The sequence below is a fragment of the Carcharodon carcharias genome, chromosome 12, assembly GCF_017639515.1.
Source record: "Carcharodon carcharias isolate sCarCar2 chromosome 12, sCarCar2.pri, whole genome shotgun sequence".
NCBI classification, from domain to species: domain Eukaryota; kingdom Metazoa; phylum Chordata; class Chondrichthyes; order Lamniformes; family Lamnidae; genus Carcharodon; species Carcharodon carcharias.
This window is the reverse complement of record NC_054478.1, coordinates 110,101,743-110,120,511: the sequence shown is the minus strand read 5'-3', so window position 1 is coordinate 110,120,511 and position 18,769 is coordinate 110,101,743. Positions and strand designations below refer to the sequence as shown.

Genomic DNA, 18,769 nt, shown 5'->3' with positions numbered 1-18,769 from the left:
TTCCTAGTTACCTCCACAAAAAATTCAATCAAGTTATTCAGAACAACTTTCCCTTAACAAATCCATGCTGACTGCTCTTGATTAATCTGTGCCTTTCTAAATGATGATTTGTACTGTCTCTCAGAATGTTTTCCAATGCCCAACGCCGAAATTTAGGCTGGCTGCCATGTAAATACTCGGCCTCTCCTTTTCTCCCTTTTTAGACGACGGTACAACACTAGGATTACCACCCACTTTGAAAGGTTTTCACGTGATTAAGTAATATAAATCCTAATACCTTCCCATCAGTGCTCACACATAGCTGACTGCCTGCTGCTGTCTTCTGAGCGCCGGTGTACTGAGGTTGGGAATAGACGCATGCGCAGACATACCGAGCCGGCCCGCTTGGCAGTGCGCACGCGCGGAATCAGCCGGCAGCTGGCGCAATGAGCCGGCAGAGTGTTACTGTCAGCACCAGAAACAAAAGGTGTAGGAACAAGAGACAGGCTGGGAAGGACATTGCTGTGAGTGATAGTTTCTCTGGGTTTGGGGCTCGAGCGGTGGAAAGAGGTAGGTCTTCATCTCAGACCAAAGTGGCGCTGCATTGGGGATGGCCCTGGCCCTGCCACGGAAGCCATTATATTTATTCACTCCCTGAGCACATTGAGCCCAGAAGCCGCTTTGTAAACTTACAGAGCAACTGGTAAGGTGGTAAGACGGAAGATGTCAGAAATGAATACCAAGCAGTGTTGGAAATCCTGGGAGGAGAGTAACACAGTTGAATGATTTGCTTTTAAGGGTAGTGGAGAGAGTTCAAGCCAGAGAGGACGGCTGAAAGTACTGACAAATGTTGGATTGGAAGCCAAACTAAAAGCATGAAATGTAATAAAATCAGAACATGCTGGAAATAATCAGGCCAGGCAGCATCTGTGGAGAGAGAAACAAATTTAACGTTTCAGGTCATAGCTTTTCAGCAAGAAACGGTAACCCCGTTTTTCTCTCTCCTCAAATGCTGCTAGACCTGCTGAGTATTTCCAACATTTTCTGTTTTTGCTTCAGATTTCTAGCATTTGCAGTATTTTGCTTTGGCATGAGATGTGAGGCTGGGGAGTAATTGTGGATTAATGAGAATTTTGACCTATGTCGAAGCTCCAGATTCAAGTCCTACTTAAGGACTTGTTGACCACTGTAGGAACATTCATGATAAAAGCAAAAAAACTGCGGATGTTGGAAATCCAAAACAAAAATAAAAATACCTGGGAAAAACTCAGCAGGTCTGCAGCATCTGCGGAGAGGAACACGGTTAACGTTTCGAGTCCGTATGACTCTTCAACAGAACTAAGTAACTATAGAGAAGAGGTGAAATATAAGCTGGTTTGAGGGGGAGGGTGACAGGTAGAGCTGGATAGAGGGCCAGTGATAGGTGGATGTCATAGACAAAAGGACAAAGAGGTGTTGAAGGTGATGATATTATCTAAGGAATGTGCTATTTAAGGGCAGAAAGCAGGACAAGCAAGCTACAGATAGCCCTAGTGGGGGTGGGGTGAAGGGAAGGGATCGAAATAGGCTAAAAGGTAGAGATAAAACAATGGATGGAAATAACATTTAAAACTAATGGAAAAAGGTGGGAAAAGAAAAATCTATATAAATTATTGGGGGGAAAAAAGGGGGGATCGGAAAGGGGTGGGGATGGAGGAGAGAGCTCATGATCTAAAATTGTTGAACTCAATATTCAATCCGGAAGGCTGTAAAGTGCCTAGTCGGAAGATGAGATGCTGTTCCTCCAGTTTGCGTTGAGCTTCACTGGAACATTGCAGCAGGCCAAGGACGGACATGTGGGCATGAGAGCAGGATGGAGTGTTGAAATGGCAAGCGACAGGGAGGTCTGGGTAATGCTTGCAGACAGACCGAAGGTGTTCTGCAAAGCGGTCACCCAGTCTGCGTTTGGTCTCTCCAATGTAGAGGAAACTGCATTGGGAGCAACAAATGCAGTAGACTAAATTGAGGGAAGTGCAAGTGAAATGCTGCTTCACTTGAAAGGAGTGTTTGGGCCCTTGGACGGTGAGAGAGGAAGTAAAGGGGCAGGTGTTGCACCTTCTGCGGTTGCATGGAAAGGTGCCGTGGGAGGGGGTTGAGGTATAAGGGGCGATGGAGGAGCGGACCAGGGTGTCACAGAGGGAACGATCCCTGCGGAATGCTGCCGGGGGGCTAAAGGGAAGATGTATTTGGTGGTGGCATCATGCTGGAGTTGGCGGAAATGGCGGAGGATGATCCTTTGAATGCGGAGGCTGGTGGGGTGATAAGTGAGGACAAGGGGGACCCTATCATGTTTCTGGGAGGGGGAGGGAGAGGAAGGTGTGAAGGCGGATGCACGGGAGATGGGCTGGACACGGTTGAGGGCCCTGTCAACCACCATGGGAGGAAAACCCTGGGTAAGGAAGAAGGAAGACATGTCAGAGGAACTGTTTTTGAAAGTGGCATCAGAACAGATGCGATGGAGGCGAAGGCACTGAGAGAATGGGATGGAGTCCTTACAGGAAGTGGGGTGTGAGGAGCTGTAGTCGAGGTAGCTGTGGGAGTCGGCAGGCTTGTAACGAATATTGGTGGACAGTCTATCACCAGAAATTGAGACAGAGAGGTCGAGGAAGGGAAGTGTCAGAGATGGACCATGTGAAAATGGTGGAGGGGTGGAAATTGGAAACACAATTAATAAATTTTTCCAGGTCCAGACGAGAGCATGAAGCAGCACTGAAGCAATCATCAATGTACCGGAGAAAGAGTTGTGGGAGGGGGCCTGAGTAGGACTGGAACAAGGAATGTTCCACATACCCCATAAAGAGACAGGCATAACTGGGGCCCATGCGGGTATCCATAGCCACACCTTTTATTTGGAGAAAGTGAGAGGAGTTTAAGGAGAAATTGTTCAGTGTGAGAACAAGCTCAGCCAGACAGAGGAGAGTAGTGGTGAATGGGGATTGTTTGGGCCTCTGTTCGAGGAAGAAGCGGAGACATTCATGATGCAGTTCAGCAGTTTGATAATCCGTCTTCTAATCCTTCCAACACTTCCCCACTATTCTCAAAGGGAAAATAGTATGTGAAGATATGAAACAAACTTATATAGCATCTTTCATGAGCTCAGGAAAATCCCAAGCACTTCAGCCATTGAGTACTGTTGAAGTGTAGCTATTGCAATGTAGAAAAACGCAGCAATTACAGCCCACTAGACACCAATGAGATAACTGACCAGGCGATTTATGTTGGTTGAAGGATAAATGTTGGCCAGGATGCTGGGAGATCTCCCTACTTGTATCATTCTATGATATTTTCTATTCCCACCTGAAGGAGCAGGCATCTTGGTTTAACGTCATCTGCATGACAATGCAGCACTCCCTCAGCATTGCAGTGAAGTGTTAATCTAGTTTATGTGCTCAAATCTCTGGTCATGCATTAGATTACCATGAGCCAATATGGGTTGACAAGGACTAAATATAAATCTGATTTAAAACCATGTACTTGTTGGCTGCCTGCATTTAAATTCTATTATTAAGTGTTTGATATGTTAAAATGTCTGGTGCAATTAAACATTCATGTTGAAATCTCCTGATATCAAATAAAGTTCCAATAATGTTTTTCAAAATCAATCGGGTTGATATATTGGTATTAATATCTGATGAGTATTTCTTCATCTTCATTTCATCCCAGTAGAGTTCATAGAAAACTGATAACAGTATAGTTTGTCTTATTTCCCGCCTCCCCAATTTACTTTTTAAAATTTTGCTTTTACTTTTGGATCTCCTGATGCCATGTGCCATTCTTTGTGTGAGGAATCAGCTGTACAACCAGGTCTTGGATCTGTGCCAGTGATGGTCTGTAATTGCAACAGGTGCTGAGGCTGACCCTATTGACTTGTTTCTTTTCTGTGGAGAAACACCTCCCTTCTACTCTTAATCTAGTGGAGTTTAAAAATTTCTGTTTATGCACACAACTGAAATCCTCTTCATTGCACCCAATCTTCCATTATCATATTCCATTAGATAGCAGGTATATATAAGCAAGAGGAAGATAGAAAAATACAAGTTATAGAACCAATGAAAATGGGAAGGCTTGCAGATTGCTGTATGAAATTATGCCTAATAAAAAAAAAAAAAGTACCATGTTTGAAAAGCTGCATTGGGGTCAAATGCTGATGTATAGCATTGATGTATCTTTTAGTGAAAAGGATGACTGAAATACAACTTGCTGCCATTATAGGCACTTAATCTAGATATATTTAAAATTAAATTGAATTTTAATGCAACATAAAGGAGGCCAATCTATATGGAAATCTATTTTCTGAAAGTGATTGGGGCAAGCTTAACTGTACCAAAGGACTTCCTCTAAATCATGACTCTTGTTGGTTTCAACTCTCTGTTCTCTCTTCTTTCCCAGTGCCTGGTTCATATCTGATACAAGTTAGTTACTTCTGCCTTGTCAAATTGTCATTGTTAACATTGTCAAGCTAACAATGGTAGTTGGTGCCTTCTGGAACCTTCTTCAAATCATGCTTCAGTTTTCCTTTGTCTTAAAATAGAAATTTCCTTACTGGAGACTGCTATTGCTCTTTCATTCAAATTTAATAACTATAAGAACAAAAAGGAACTTGAAGTTAAGTGAAAGATGTCATATTTTGTGTATAAATATTGTTATCGTATACAGTACTAAAATGTTTCCCATTTACCCTATCATTGTTTTATTTAACCTGTTTGCAGGTCCAGGGTACAAATGACAGCAGCATCGTTAGCAAGTGTTCAATGGTCAGTCTAGGCTACTTCAATGATGGTTTCCTCAAAGGATTTGTAAACAAACCCGCCAGAAGAGCTCCACTTATAAACCGGTATGATGCAATAGATCCAATTATTTGGTGATGATGTGAAAATTATTTGTGCATTTTATGCTTCTTGCATGTTAAAGGGAGATGGCTTTCAAGTCATGTTGTTTCATTGTTGTCACCTTTCTTACATCATGAAACATTTTTGTTATTTTCTGTCCTCTTCTGAAAACATTGATTTACGTTTGGCACCGTTCCTTGAGAACCATACCTCATCCTGAGAGCTTTAGTAAGTTATTCTTCAGGTGGACAAAGGGGTCAGAATTGTGCCCCACCCTGTCCACAGCAAGAATCAGTGGAGTGGAAACTGTCAATGATTCACCACCCCACCCTACCTTTTCCCAGAGCCCAGGAGAGCTGAAGACACTTGTACCATTTCACGTACAAGGTCAGCTAACTCAGTACTCAGGTTGTGATGATGGAATAAAAATTACCATGTGTTTGGCAAATGCTTTTCATATGTTTGGTGAACATTTCTACATGATGAATTTTATATGCCTTTTAAGTGGAGTTTCACGATCTCTTGGGAAAATCAGAAACAAGATTATAAATAACTAAGATCCTTTTTGTTTTTTGCTAATTTTCTGTTTGAATATTTTTGTTAGTGCTAATAACCAGTTTTAGAGTTGAGGTAATTTTAATCAAAATGAAAGGCTAAAAAACTTCAGAATTTCAGATGTTGGTAGTACTCAATTCTTAAGTGTGTGGAAAACTTTTTTTTATTTCTTCCTGGGATTTGAGTGCTGCTGGCAAGGCCAGCATTTGGTCCCTATCCTTAATTGTCCTTGAGATTGTGCTTGGGAGCTGCCTTGAACCACTGTAGTCATGTGGTGTCAGTATATCCACAGTGCTGTTAGGAAGGGAGTTCCAGGATTTTGATCCAGCAAGAATCAGTGGAGTGGTAACCCTGGCTGATCTTTTTCCCTCCTTTATTGTTTTTATACGAACTCGACTTATTTTGTGAATCTAATAATAATGCAATCAGCTATAATTTTTACTTTTGTAGATATAAACGTTTAATAAATTGCTTCCACTTTTTAAAATTATATTGGTAAAGTGAATGAATGAAGGTATAATGTATAGCACTCTGCTGACTTCATATATCAGGCTTCATTGTGTTCTCCTTAACAAAAAATTTGACCCAGTAAAGTATTTGACAAGGATTCAAATAAATCAGATGGCCAACAACTCAAATATATACCAGGTCAGTTGTTAAAAGCTGCTAGTGTAATTGCATTAGGCAGCATAGTCCTTCTCCCCTTGTCCCAAATTCTTGCACTGGTGAAAAAGTTTCTATCTATTCCTTTCTATCAATTTTCTATCAATTCCTTTCAAAATCCTAAAAACATAAATCAAATCACTCCTAAACCTACTATATTCTGGGGAACACAAGTTTATGTAATCTCTTCTGATAATCTAAACTATGAAACTCCTGTGACGTTCTGATAAATCTGAACTGCACTCCTTCCAAGGTCGGCGTATCCTTTCCAAAGTATGGTGCCTAGAATCATACACAGTACTCTAGATGTAGTCAGTCATGATTTTGACTAGCTGTGGCAAAACTTCCTTTTATATCATAGCCCTCTGGTATCAAAGGTTAACATTCCATTAGCCTTTTTAATTTTTTTTGTACTCAACCACGAATGACCTAGTGTACATGGATGCCTGAATCTCTTTGAACTCTACTGTTCCTAATTTTTAATTATTTTAATTATCCTAAAATAGACTGAGATAATAGTGTAAAGGGCAGAGTTTACATACTAAGATTACATAGGATATACGACACTCTATGGTAGTGAGTTCCACATTCTTACCACAATTTGAGTAGAGGTTTTTACTGAATTCCTGTATTTGAACTCGAGATCCTGTTGCTCCTCTACCCCACGTAGACTTGCACTTACCAGTAATAAGTGACCTCCCTATTCTTCCTACCAAAATGCACTACCCCACACTTATCTGTGTTGAGCTTCATAATTATTTGCCCATTCTGCAAGTTTATTAATGTACTCGTGTAATTTGTTGCAGTCCTTCTCAGTATTGACTGTTCACCCCCAATTTAGTGTCATCTTCAAATTTAGAAATTATGTTTTGGTTCCAAAGTCCAAATCGTTAATGATTTGTGAACAGCAGTGGTCCCAGCACTGATTCTTCTGAAACACCACTTCCTACCTTCTGACACTCTGAATAACTATCCTTTACCCTGCTTTCTGTCTTGAAGCCAGCTAGCAATCCATTCTGCCACCTGTCTCCTGACTCCACATTCTCTGACCTTATTCATTAGTCTGTTATGGGCCACCTTATTGAAGACCTTTTAAAAATCCAGGCAAACCACATCTCCTGCATTGTCACCATCCAATCTCTCTGTTGCCACCTCAAAAATTAATTAAGATTGGTCAAGCAAGATTTTCCCTTTTGAAATCATCCTGACTATTCATTATTACTTTTCAAATTTCTTGATGTTTTCCTATTCTCTCCTTTTAATAAGGATTCCATTACTTTCCTAGCACGAACATTTAGCTGACTGGTCCATAATTTCCTGGAAATGTTCTGGCCTCCTTAAGTGTAGAAATTGCATTAGCTATCTGCCAGTCCTCTGGCACTACACCTTTTTCCAATTAATTAGTAAGTGTGAGTTGTAATGCCTCTTCTTTTTTCCCTAGATTATTTTAAAATACCTGGATACAATCCAGTCGGACCAGGGGTTTTATTATGGTTGAACTCGTTTAGTTTATTCGATGCATCCCCCTTTTTTAATTGTAAATACATTCATTTTTGCTCATCTCATCATTCAATGTCATGTCTAACTTTTCTATCTGCCAGGTACAGACGAAAAAAAACAATTATTTAATATTTTTGCCATCTCGCAGTCGCTACTTGTGGTATTATCCTGGCCATCCCTTAATGCCCTAATGTGCCTATAAAATATTTTAATATTTTGTTTAATGGTCCTTGATAATTCACTTTGTCTTCCTAATTTTTTATTTACTTCTGTCCTGCTCTGTTCATATTCTCGCTATTCATGCACTCCTCTGCTGTCTATGTACTTAATGTATGCCTCTTACCTTATGCCTTTATTTATCCATGGAGACTCACTAGTATTTAGTTTTTCTTATAAAGGAATATATTTTCCCTGCACTCTGTTGAACACGGTTTTAAATGTTTCCCATTGTTGTTCTACATCTTTGTTTGGCAATATTATTGTCATTGTTGTTGCCAAGTTCTATTTTCAGCCTCTTGAAATCAGCTTTTCTCCAATCTGTTAACCTGGTTTCTTATCATACTTGTGTCCTTCTCAATCATCATCTTAAAGCGTATTATTTATGGTCACTATTGCCTAGCTGTTTACCTACTTTTACTTCTCTTTTCTGCTCTGGCTCATTCCCTATTACCAGATCCAATAGTAAGTCTTTCCTTGCTGGGCATTTTACTAATTGGGTTTGAAAGGAGTTCATGAACACACTGTAGAAACTCCACTCACCTATCCCTTTTACTTCTTTTATCTTTTATTTCTTTTATCTCTTCAGTCCAATTAATATCAGGGTAATTGGAATCCCCCATTATTATTTTTCTGTACTGTTTACTCAGATCCCTAAGTTGTGTGCATATTTCTTCTACCTCCCTTCCACTATTAGATGACCTGTAGACTACACCCATTAGTATGATAGATCCTTTATTATCTTTTTTATCTCAATGCATATGTATTCTATTATTGTCTTGCTGATAGTTAACTCCCTTTTTTCTACTGTCATTATGTTAACCTGAATAAGTATAGCTACCTGACCTCCCTGTTTTCCTTCTCTATCTTTTTTAAATGCGTTATACCCTGCAATGTTCAATTTCTAGTCTTTATTTTTCTGTAGCCATGTCTCAATAACTCCATACCATGTCTGTTTTTTCCTAATGTATGATTGCCTCCAGCCCTCCTGTTTTATTATGGACACAATATGTTGCTGTACAGACATTTTAACTCATTTTTGATAGGTTTTTTTAACTTTGTTTAATCATCTTTGTAGACTCTCTTTTTATAACTCAATTTATTCCCTTGCTATCAATATCCTCCCTTATTTAATTATTTGTTTAGTTTTCCTGCACTGTAAAGTTTACATTTCGACTGATGTTTTTTGTCAGTCCCCTCTTACTAGTTTAAAGTCTTTGCCACCTCCGTGTTTACCCTTTTGCTAGGACATGGTGGTCCAGGTGAAACCTGTCCCATCAGTACAGCTTCTTCCATTCCCTGAGCTGGGTGCCAGGGTCCCACGAAAAGGAACCCCTCTTTCTCACACCAGTCCAATTTACCTAGGACATATCCATTCTCACATCACTGAAATTGCCCCTCCACCAATTAACTATTTTTACTCTAGATTGCTGCTTATTCTTTTCCATAGCTAACCTAAAGCTTATGATATTTTGATCATTGCTTCGTGAATGTTCCCCTACTGACACGCGATCCACTTGACCCACATTCATTCCCCAGAGCCAGATCCAGCAATGCCTCCTTTGATGATGGAAGTGGTAGAGAGAGTAAAGTGAAGAATAACAAGGGATGTATGTGACAGATATCAGGTTTATAATACAAGTGAGAACTAGGCTAAAAATATAGAAAGTTCAGAGGGAAAGTGAAAAGAATATAAGAGGCACAGAGAGCTTATGAAAAGAGACTGGCAGCTAATATAAAAGGGAATCCAAAGTCTCCTGTTGGCTTGTATATAGGATTAGGAGGCAAAACTGTAACTGATCAATGGGCTGCCTTTAAAGAACAAGTGGTTCGAGTACAGTCAATGTATATTCCCACAAAGGGGAAAGGTAGGGCAAACAAATCCAGAACTTGCTGGATGATGAAAGATATAGAGATTATTATGAAACAGAAAAAGTGTGCTTATGAGAGATGTCAAGTGGATGATACAATTTAAAAACTGTGACTAAAAAGAAGGTTCAGAGGGGAATTGAAAAAACAAATGAGAAGCAAAAAGCAAGTATGCGAAGGTACTAACAGCTAACATAAAAGGAATTCCAACAGTCTAATATAGGCATAAAAATAGTAAAAGGGTGGTAAAAGGAAGAGTGGGACTGTTTAGGGACTAAAAGGTAGGTGGCACAGCTGAAGTATTAAATGAATACTTTGCATTTGTCTTTACCGAAAAGGGGGTACTACCCGGGTCATTGTGAAAGAGGAGTTAGTTCAGACACTTGAGTTTATAATTGAAAAGGGAGACGTATTAGATAGACCGACTATACCTAAAGTTGATAAGGCACCAGGACCGGGTGAGATGCATCAAAGGATACTGAGGGAAGTGAGAGTGGAAATTGCAGAGGCATAATTTTCCAGTCTTCCTTAGACTCAAGGGTGATGCCAGAGGACTGGAGAATTACAAATGTTTCACCGTTCTTCAAAAAGGGCAGTAAAGATAAACACAGCAATTTCAGGCCAGTCAGTTTAACTTCTGTGGTGGGGAAACCTCTAGAAACAATAATTCGGGACGAAATTAATAGTCACATTACAATTATGGGTTAATTAAGGAAAACCAGCAAGGATTTGTTAAGGGAAAATAGTGTTTAACTATTTTCCTGGAGTTTTTTTTTGAAGAGATAACAGAGGTTTGATGAGAGTGATTGAGGTAATGATGGTGTACATGGTCTTCCAAAAGACATTTGATACAGTGCTGCACAACAGACTTGCAAGCAAAGTTATAGTTCATAGAATAAAAGGTTCAGGAACTGCATGAAAAATATTTAGCTGAGTGATAGGAAACAGAGAGTAGTGGTTAATGGATGCTTTTTGGACTGGAGGGATGTTCCTATGGAGTTCCCCATGGGTCAGTGTTTGGACCGTTGCTCTTCCTGGTATACATTAATATATACAATGTATATCTTCCTGCCCATGGAAAGCAAAGCTCCCCAGTGTGGCCCCCATTTTCAAAATGCTGGTAAATGCAGTGGAAGATTCTTAAAGAAACTGCTGCTCCAATCACAGGCTGTTCCCCTCTCATAATGAAGCCTAACAGCAAATGTGAGAGAGATGCAGTCTGTGATTGGAGGAACAGCAACAGTGGCAGCATCGTGTGGGTTCCGGAAATACAGGTACTGGGGAGAGAGAGACTGCAGCATGCTGGGTGGGGGAGGCCCGGCTGGGCCAGTCAAGGACAGACTTGCTCCGAGCTGAGTAGGAGAAGGAGGGACTCGCTCCAGGCCAGAAGAGGATGTGATGGTGTGAGCGGGACGGGTGCATGGTGAGACTGAAAAGACTCGCTGCCCAAGTGTGGTGAATGAGGGTGTGTGGACTGTGGGGTGAAGAGTGTGAGGGAGTGTGGTGGGGGTTGGGGGGTTGGGGGTGGGTGGATATGGAGAGGAGAGTGAGGGAGTGGGGTGTGGGGGTGGGTGGATATGGAGAGGAGAGTGAGGGAGTGGGTTGGGGGATGTGAGAGAGTATGGTGGTGGGGAAGAGTGAGGGAGTGTGGCGGGGAGAGTGTGTGAGGGGGAGGGAGAGTGTGAGGGGCTGTAGAGGGGGGAGTGTGAGGGGGGGTGTGGAGGGGAGGAGAGTGTGAGGGAGCGTGGAGGGGGAAGAGTGAGGGTGCGTCATTGGCGGGGTAGCACAAGAATGTGGGGGAGGGGGTGAGGGTGTGGGAAATGTGTGTGTGTGTCTGTCTAGCTCACTCCTAGTCTCAGGCTCCTACTCATTCTCACCCCCACACATCAATGCCCACTCACACGGTGTGCAAGGTTGAGTGAGCATCAAGAGATTGAGAATGAGCCAGACAGGCAGACTCTGGTAATCTTTATTTGTTACTCTTTAGTTATCAATTTATTGCTTTGACATTGCATTATTTTTGCTCAGCAACTTGCTTCTTTTCTTCATTCCTCAACTTTAATTTCAAATGCATTTTAATGCTATGCCAAACCTTATCTTTCTGAGATTTGCTCAAAGGCCCCTTGAGTGAGAAGAAAATGGAAATTGTGAACTGTGGAGAGGATAGTGTAGAACTTCAGAAGAACATGGCTAAGCTGATGGAATGGGCGGGTAAGTGGCAGATGAAGTTTAATGTGGAGAAGTGTGAAGGAATTAATTTTGGTAGGAAGAGCATTGAGAGATAATATGAAATAGAAGGTACAACTCTAAAGGGAGTGTAGGAGCAGAGGGATGTGAGTGTATATGTTCATAAGTCATTGAAGGTGGCAGAGCAGGTAGAGAGCGGTTAATAAAATATACAACATCCTTGGCTTTATTAATAGGGGCACAGAGTACAAGAGTAAGGAGGTTATGCTAACCTTGTATAAAACACTGGTTTGGCGTCAACTGGAGTATTGTGCACAGTTCTGAGCACCGCACTTTAGGAAAGATGTGAAAATATTAGAAATGGTGCAGAAAAGATTCATGAGAATGGTTCCAGGGATGAAGAACTTCAGTTACGAAGATGGGTTGGAGAAGTTGGCACTCTTTTCCTTGGAGAAGACCAGGCTGAGAGGAGATTTGATAGCAGTATTCAAAATCATGAGGCATCTGGACAGACTAGATGGGGAAATACTGTTCCCACTTGTGAAAGGATCAAGAAAGATTTAACGTAATTGGCCAAAGAAGCAATGTTGCACGAGGAATAACTTTTTCATGCAGCAAGTGATTAGAATTTAAACTGCACTGTCTGCGTCTGGTGAAGGCAAGTTCAACTGAGGCACTCAAAAAGGAATTAGATCATTATACGAAAAGGAAGAATGTGCAGGGTTTTGGGGGAGAAGGCGGGGGAATGGCACTAGGTGAATTGCTCATTCAGAGAGCCATGCAGACATGCTGGGGCTGAGTGGCCTCCTTCAGTGCTGTAATGATTAAGTGGTTCTGCATTCAAAATCAAGTGGGTCCTAGGCAGATTAGATAGAAGCTGTTCCCATTGGTGGAGGCTCAAGAAACACCGATGTGTGGCAATTGTAAAAAAATCAACGGCGACGTAAAGAAAAACATTTTTACATGGTAGTGGTTGGGTTCTGGAATATACTGCCTGAAAGGCCTGTTGGAGGCAGATTCAATTATGGTTTTCAAAAGGGATGAAGTTAAGCACCTGAAGAGAGAAAATTTGCAGTGATATGGGACAAATATTGCAGAGAACTGGCACGAGACAATGGGCTGATAGGCCTCCTTCTATACTGTGATTATTTTGTGAATCTGTAAATAATCCAGATTATGTAACTCGGTCTGGCAGAATCGTACATCCACAGTAAGCTAAACCTTTGACATTTTTATCAGAATTAGGGAGCCAGATGACAGATGCCAGTCTTGGAATCGAGATTAAATGAGTACCAGCACAAAAATGGCTACAACATTGAATTTATTCAGAGCACTGCTTTTGTTTGTTACTAACAAAGGAATCCATTGCATGAATTGCAACTTCAAGCAGATTATTGTGGGTTGTGAACCAATATGAGAAATGTTTTCTGCACTTTGGTCAATAAATTATGTATTCATCAGTTTAGGGAATTTGAGCTTGACTAAGGATTCCATCCAAAGCATAGAAATTGATGAGGATGAACTGTTTAACCACTAATTTGTACTTTAATAGAGATGTTGTATCTTGGAATAGTCTGAGATTTGCACCAATGTTTTAGAATGGTTCTAATTTTATTTTTTTTCCCTCCGAAGTGGTTACTGTGTGAGGGCAAAGGCAGTGGATTATAGTCTGCGTTGCTTCTTGCAACAGACAGCGAGTTACTCTCAGAGACAGGTGAGTATAGGGGGGGGATTTTGCCTAGTTCTGCTACAAATGCATTCGCTATATGAAAATAGTTATTAAACATATGTAACTTCCCACCTTTATGTTGCCCCTCTTCAGTCCCACACAGCGCATTTCTGTGACTAAGCAGGGAAGCATGTGGCCATTAATTGTTGTCCTTTTGCTCATGCTATTATATGGCTATCTCCATGCTGTGCAAGGTAATGATTGGGTGTGATTTTTCCCTTCTTTCCTGTGAAGAATGCTCAGTGGCTCAATCAGACCAGCCAATCAAGATTGGGAACTGTGCTTGTAGGAACCACAAACACAAATTTGCATCTTAGTACAGTACTCAGTGCTTCATCACCTTAGAATAGAAAGTATTTTTTTGGTTATCTGTCAATTTTCTCACTGAGTCTAAACTGAGTTTCAAGAAACAATATTCTAAATATTTTGTAATCTGTTGTCAGGGCATATTCTCAAAGATATAGAAAATTTATTCTGTTTAAGCTTACAAATGTGCAACTGAATTATGAGTAATTGCATGCTTATATCAGGATCATACTTATTATGAACATTTATGTCCTGATGGCAAATGAGAGTAATATATTAAAACTCAACGCTGTAGCTTTGTATGCATTCCCATTTCTACAGATCCTCTCACTTGGAGCTGGGTTTGATTCCTTGTATTTTCGGCTAAAGGCAAACGGGGAGCTGAAAAATGTGATTGTATATGAGGTGGATTTTCCAGATGTTGTTCAGCGCAAAGCAGCTCTGATTAAAAACAAGCAGGAATTCGTGGACCTCATAGGCTGCATTGATGAAATTAGACCAGCCCAAATGGGTATGATTGTTTTTCAAGTACATGCTTCATTGAAAATGCTTGCTAACTTTGGCAGGGCTTTTGACAATGATACAATGGGTAAATGATATCAAGCATTCTTGCTAACTAGGATTATAGTTTACATGCAAGGACTGCTCAGTATGTTTGTCTCATAATTTCATATTGCCGAATTTAAGGTTGCATAAAATGTTTAAACATATATTAGAAATGACATAAAAAATTTGGATGTCTGTGTATACCACAAATGTTCATTTTTGAGCCTTTTATATGTTCTATAGACAATGGCTACCAATTTGTACATACTGCAAACAAAACTTTTAACCTTAAGAAAAACAATTATACAGGAATTGTATAATACATTATACATTCTGATTTTCTTAAATTTTTTTCAAACATCTTAATTTGGTTTGACAGTCTTTCTAATAGTCATATTTCATTTTTGGATTTGCAGGTCGCCTGTATCTTAGTGGTATGGATTACAAATTGCTTGGCATTGACCTGATTGAAATAGTGGAGTTAGATAATGTACTGATGGAGACTGGCCTAAACCCTGCTTGCCCGACCCTGATACTATCAGAAGTTGTACTGACATATATGAAAGATGAAAGGTAAGGACAATCGATTTGCAGGGTTGATTACTGCTGCCTTATCCTACTGGGCTTCTGGGTGTGCAGCTATTTTCAAAGAGACAAGCAACAAAGGTGTTTGTTCTTCTGGACCTGTTCAATCTTCCATACTGATGGTCCAGTGCATCTAAATTGAGAACAATCCACTACAAATTTCAAATTAAGAGAAGGAATAATTATTGGCTGCTTCATAGTTGCAGTATTTAAGCATTGCAATTGGGTTGTTAGCCAGGAGATTGTCAAAGTTCAAATTTGAGCCATAGCTGTTGTTTCTGCTTAGTGGTGGCTTAGTTTATGCATTCCAGGTAATTTGAAGCAATTTGAGAAAGCTTGGTGTGGGAATAGTTAGAATTTGTTCTAATTTGTAGTTACCAATGAATAACCACAGAACAACTTTGATGCTGCCACTTCCACTCTTATCAGCCTGGATGTTGGGGAGAAGGAACCATTCTAAAACATTTAAAAATGATGTCCTGTTCATAGGACACAAGGGTATAATATTTTGAATATAAATCCTGCAGGTGTTTAATGTCCAAACTGGTGAACATTGTCAGCAACTCTTAAAGATCCTTAAACATCATAGGTGGTGTACAGTAAAGACAATATTATTTTTTGAGGGACAGAAAATTGTTGTTCCCATCATCAATAGTGGCCAGACAACTCTGGTAACCTATTAGGCGTCATTGACAAAGGTCTCTTTGCAGGTGGCTGACTATTCCTCAGCACTGTGTTCCTAATAATTCAGAATTCTAACTCAGAGAAGAGTCAGTTAATTGCAAAGAGAATGGAAATCTTTTTTTTCGGTTATTTCTGGAGTAACCAAGAGATTGTATTTTAAGTAATGAGTCTAAGATTTGTGACAAAGTGAAATATCTGTCTAGTTCTTCAGCAGTAATCCATTGGGCAGCGGACCGATTTTCGTCAGCAGTGTTTGTTGTCTATGAGCAGATACGTCCAGATGACCCTTTTGGCCAGGTCATGCAGCGACATTTTACGCAATTGAACTCCACACTGCATGCACTCATTCAGTTTCCTGGAAAGGAAGCTCAACGGAAACGTTTTTTAAATGAGGTCAGTTGAATATCTCAGATATTCCATCTGTTACAATTATGATGCTGTGCGTTCTCCACACTGCAAACTTGTTACAGTGTAAATCTTCTAATTTCTTTGATCCACTTCTCACCTGCTCAAATATATGTTTTTTCACCAACAACAGCACTACTACTGGAAGGAGAGGCTATAGTGGTGTGTATTTGACCTGACCCTTTATTTGTGTGAAAAAAGCAACACAATTTGCTCCAGAAGTCAGTATCCACAAGGATGTTATTGACAAAATCTCATTGAATTGTATATTAACAGTTTTTTTTAAAGTGGTGAAAAGATGTTTAAGTTCAAAATCAAGATTGAATTTTCAAACAGATTCTTTAATGTTTAATGAGGACTTCTGTGATGATATTCCAAAAGTGAAGATAATTTAATGAATACCCTCCATGTATTTTATAATTAGACAGTGATGGTATGTTTTGTCGGATATAAAACATATGATCTACATATTCAGTTATCCACCCGTTAAATTCTAAAGTAAGTATCTTGAGCTTGATAAATCTGTAAGGATCTTAATATCATCTGTAAGAACCTTAACTAATATTTCAAAAAGATATATTTAACACTTTGTACTCATCAAAATGAAGTGCTGAGAGAAGCACCTTCTATCTTTGTGATCTAGTGTCAGCATCAAACAGTTTCTAGTCAGCTGTAGTAGAGGCCAATTACAAAATAATTTACATAGATGAAATATCAATGTTGCTTAGTTCTAATCATAGAAGAGCAACCTCATGGACCTCTGAATTTTTACATTTCATGTAGCACCATACCTCTGAGTTATTGGTATTGAGTTTTTACCAATTTGTTCACTGTTTTAGGCAGCTTTGTGCTGTAGAACCAATGCTCACTAGGATGAAAGTTGATTGCCCTGGTTTGTTTCCTCTAAGTATCCTCATAGGCTTTCTCCCCATTAGTCCAGACTGGGTTAAAACCAGGGTCCTAGAGGTAATTTGATGAATGTTAATCTACCCTTATCTCCAAGTCTTTTAAAATATTAAAAAGGAGGGTGACATCTTAGATGTTAGTGCATGATGCTATGTAGTGGTGGGTCGTAGGTCTAATTTTCCTGTGCGCTAGAGAATTTTTGATACTACTGATATGGGTAATGCTATCCCCACACATAAACAGAAGGAAAATTTGGCAGTCATCTTGCATGCTTTCTAGCAGTCAGCTCTGAATTGCTAGATTCCTAAGGGTAAATCTCTTGCCTACCTGTTTTAATTGCAGTTGTAAATGGGCCAGGAAGAAAAAACAGGGGAAACTCTTTCCCTTAATTGTAAAGGGCTTGACAAGGTAGATGCTGAGAAACTATTTCCCCTGTTTGGAGAGTCTAGAACTAAAGGGACCAGTCTCAGGTTAATGTGTTAGCCATTTAGGACTGAAATCAGGATTATTTCTTCACTCAAAGGGTTGTGAATCTTTGAAATTTTTTATCCTAGTGGGCTTTGGCTGCTCAGTTGTTGAGTGTCTTGAAAAGAAAAGATTTACCAGACTTTGGGGAACAGAGTAGGGGAGTGTGATGGATTGAATAGCTCTATCAAAGAGCCAGCACAGGCACAGTGGAATAGATGACATCCTGTGCTGTATCATTCTATGATTCTAGACGTTTACTTTGCTGCTGTAATCTGGGATTAAACCAAATGCCTTTAAATCTTCGTTATAATGCTTCACTGCGTTGGTCGTATTCACATGGAGAATTCCGGCATCCCAAAGGCAGTATATTATAGCCAGCTGATCATGGGAACCTCCACCACAGGACGTCCCAAACTTAATTATAAAGACATTCTGAAAGCCAACCTCAGCTTGCAAACTGGATTTCAATACATGGGGTCGGGGGGAAGAAACCAAATGGAGAAGTCTCTGGCATCAAGCGATTTCAACATTTGAGGAGAACAGAGTCAAGCGAATGTGGTGCAAAGCCAATGCCTCCATCCGTTCCTCCAACACTGACTTCATATGCAGTATTTGCAATTGGTTATGTAAATCAAGATTTGGTCTAACGTCGCATATGAGATGACAACAACAACCTAAATTGTAAACCATTTTTTTTCTTATTTGCTGTACTCTCATCCATTGAAGCAACATGAGAATCCATCATAATGCTCTCCCAGTGTGAGCTACGCTGACTACTTTGGAGTATGATATGTGAATAGTTCCCCCATATGACAAGTTACAAATCTCAGATGTGTCTGCAAATGGAGGCTGCAAAAATGGGAGAGAAAGATGTTTCAATCACTTTGTGCAAATATTAAAGTGCATAATACTGAGAGTAGAATTTATGACTGGGCAAATATACAGAAGCAAGTTATTGTCCAGGTAACAATTGCATTTCTGTCCCTCACTCTCTTAGGGCTGGGAGAAATGTCATTGTATTGACATGAACGAGTTTTATGTTGGATTTATTCCGGAAGAAGAGAAACGAAGGATTGAAATGTTGGAACCTTTTGATGAGTATGAGGTAAATGTAACATGTTACAGTTAAATGTAACTATATGAGTAGTGGAACAGTCTTTCAATTTTCCATATTTATCAATTTGGTTCCATAATTTCTGGGATAAATATGCCAAAATAAAACTTGAGAATGGTTTATGCATTGTAAACCTATTTCAAAAGTAAAATTTCTTCCTGACTCAAAAAAAATGTTCACTGGAAGCAC

General features: G+C 39.9%; 1 protein-coding gene across 2 annotated transcripts in view; it reads left to right on the top strand.

Moving 5' to 3' along the window:
- Nucleotides 1-377: 377 nt before the first annotated feature.
- The window catches only part of lcmt2 (leucine carboxyl methyltransferase 2), a 44,914-nt gene continuing 26,522 nt past the window's right edge, over nucleotides 378-18,769 (top strand). The window contains exons 1-7 of one of the 2 annotated variants that reach the window (XM_041200109.1): nucleotides 378-503; nucleotides 4,728-4,852; nucleotides 13,470-13,551; nucleotides 14,194-14,383; nucleotides 14,835-14,991; nucleotides 15,891-16,080; nucleotides 18,464-18,571. In XM_041200109.1, coding sequence (XP_041056043.1) covers nucleotides 426-503; nucleotides 4,728-4,852; nucleotides 13,470-13,551; nucleotides 14,194-14,383; nucleotides 14,835-14,991; nucleotides 15,891-16,080; nucleotides 18,464-18,571 — 930 coding nt within the window. In that variant the 5' untranslated portion in view covers nucleotides 378-425. Of the gene's footprint in view, nucleotides 550-4,727; nucleotides 4,853-13,469; nucleotides 13,552-14,193; nucleotides 14,384-14,834; nucleotides 14,992-15,890; nucleotides 16,081-18,463; nucleotides 18,572-18,769 lie in introns of both variants that reach the window. The other variant, XM_041200110.1, reaches the window with a different exon arrangement.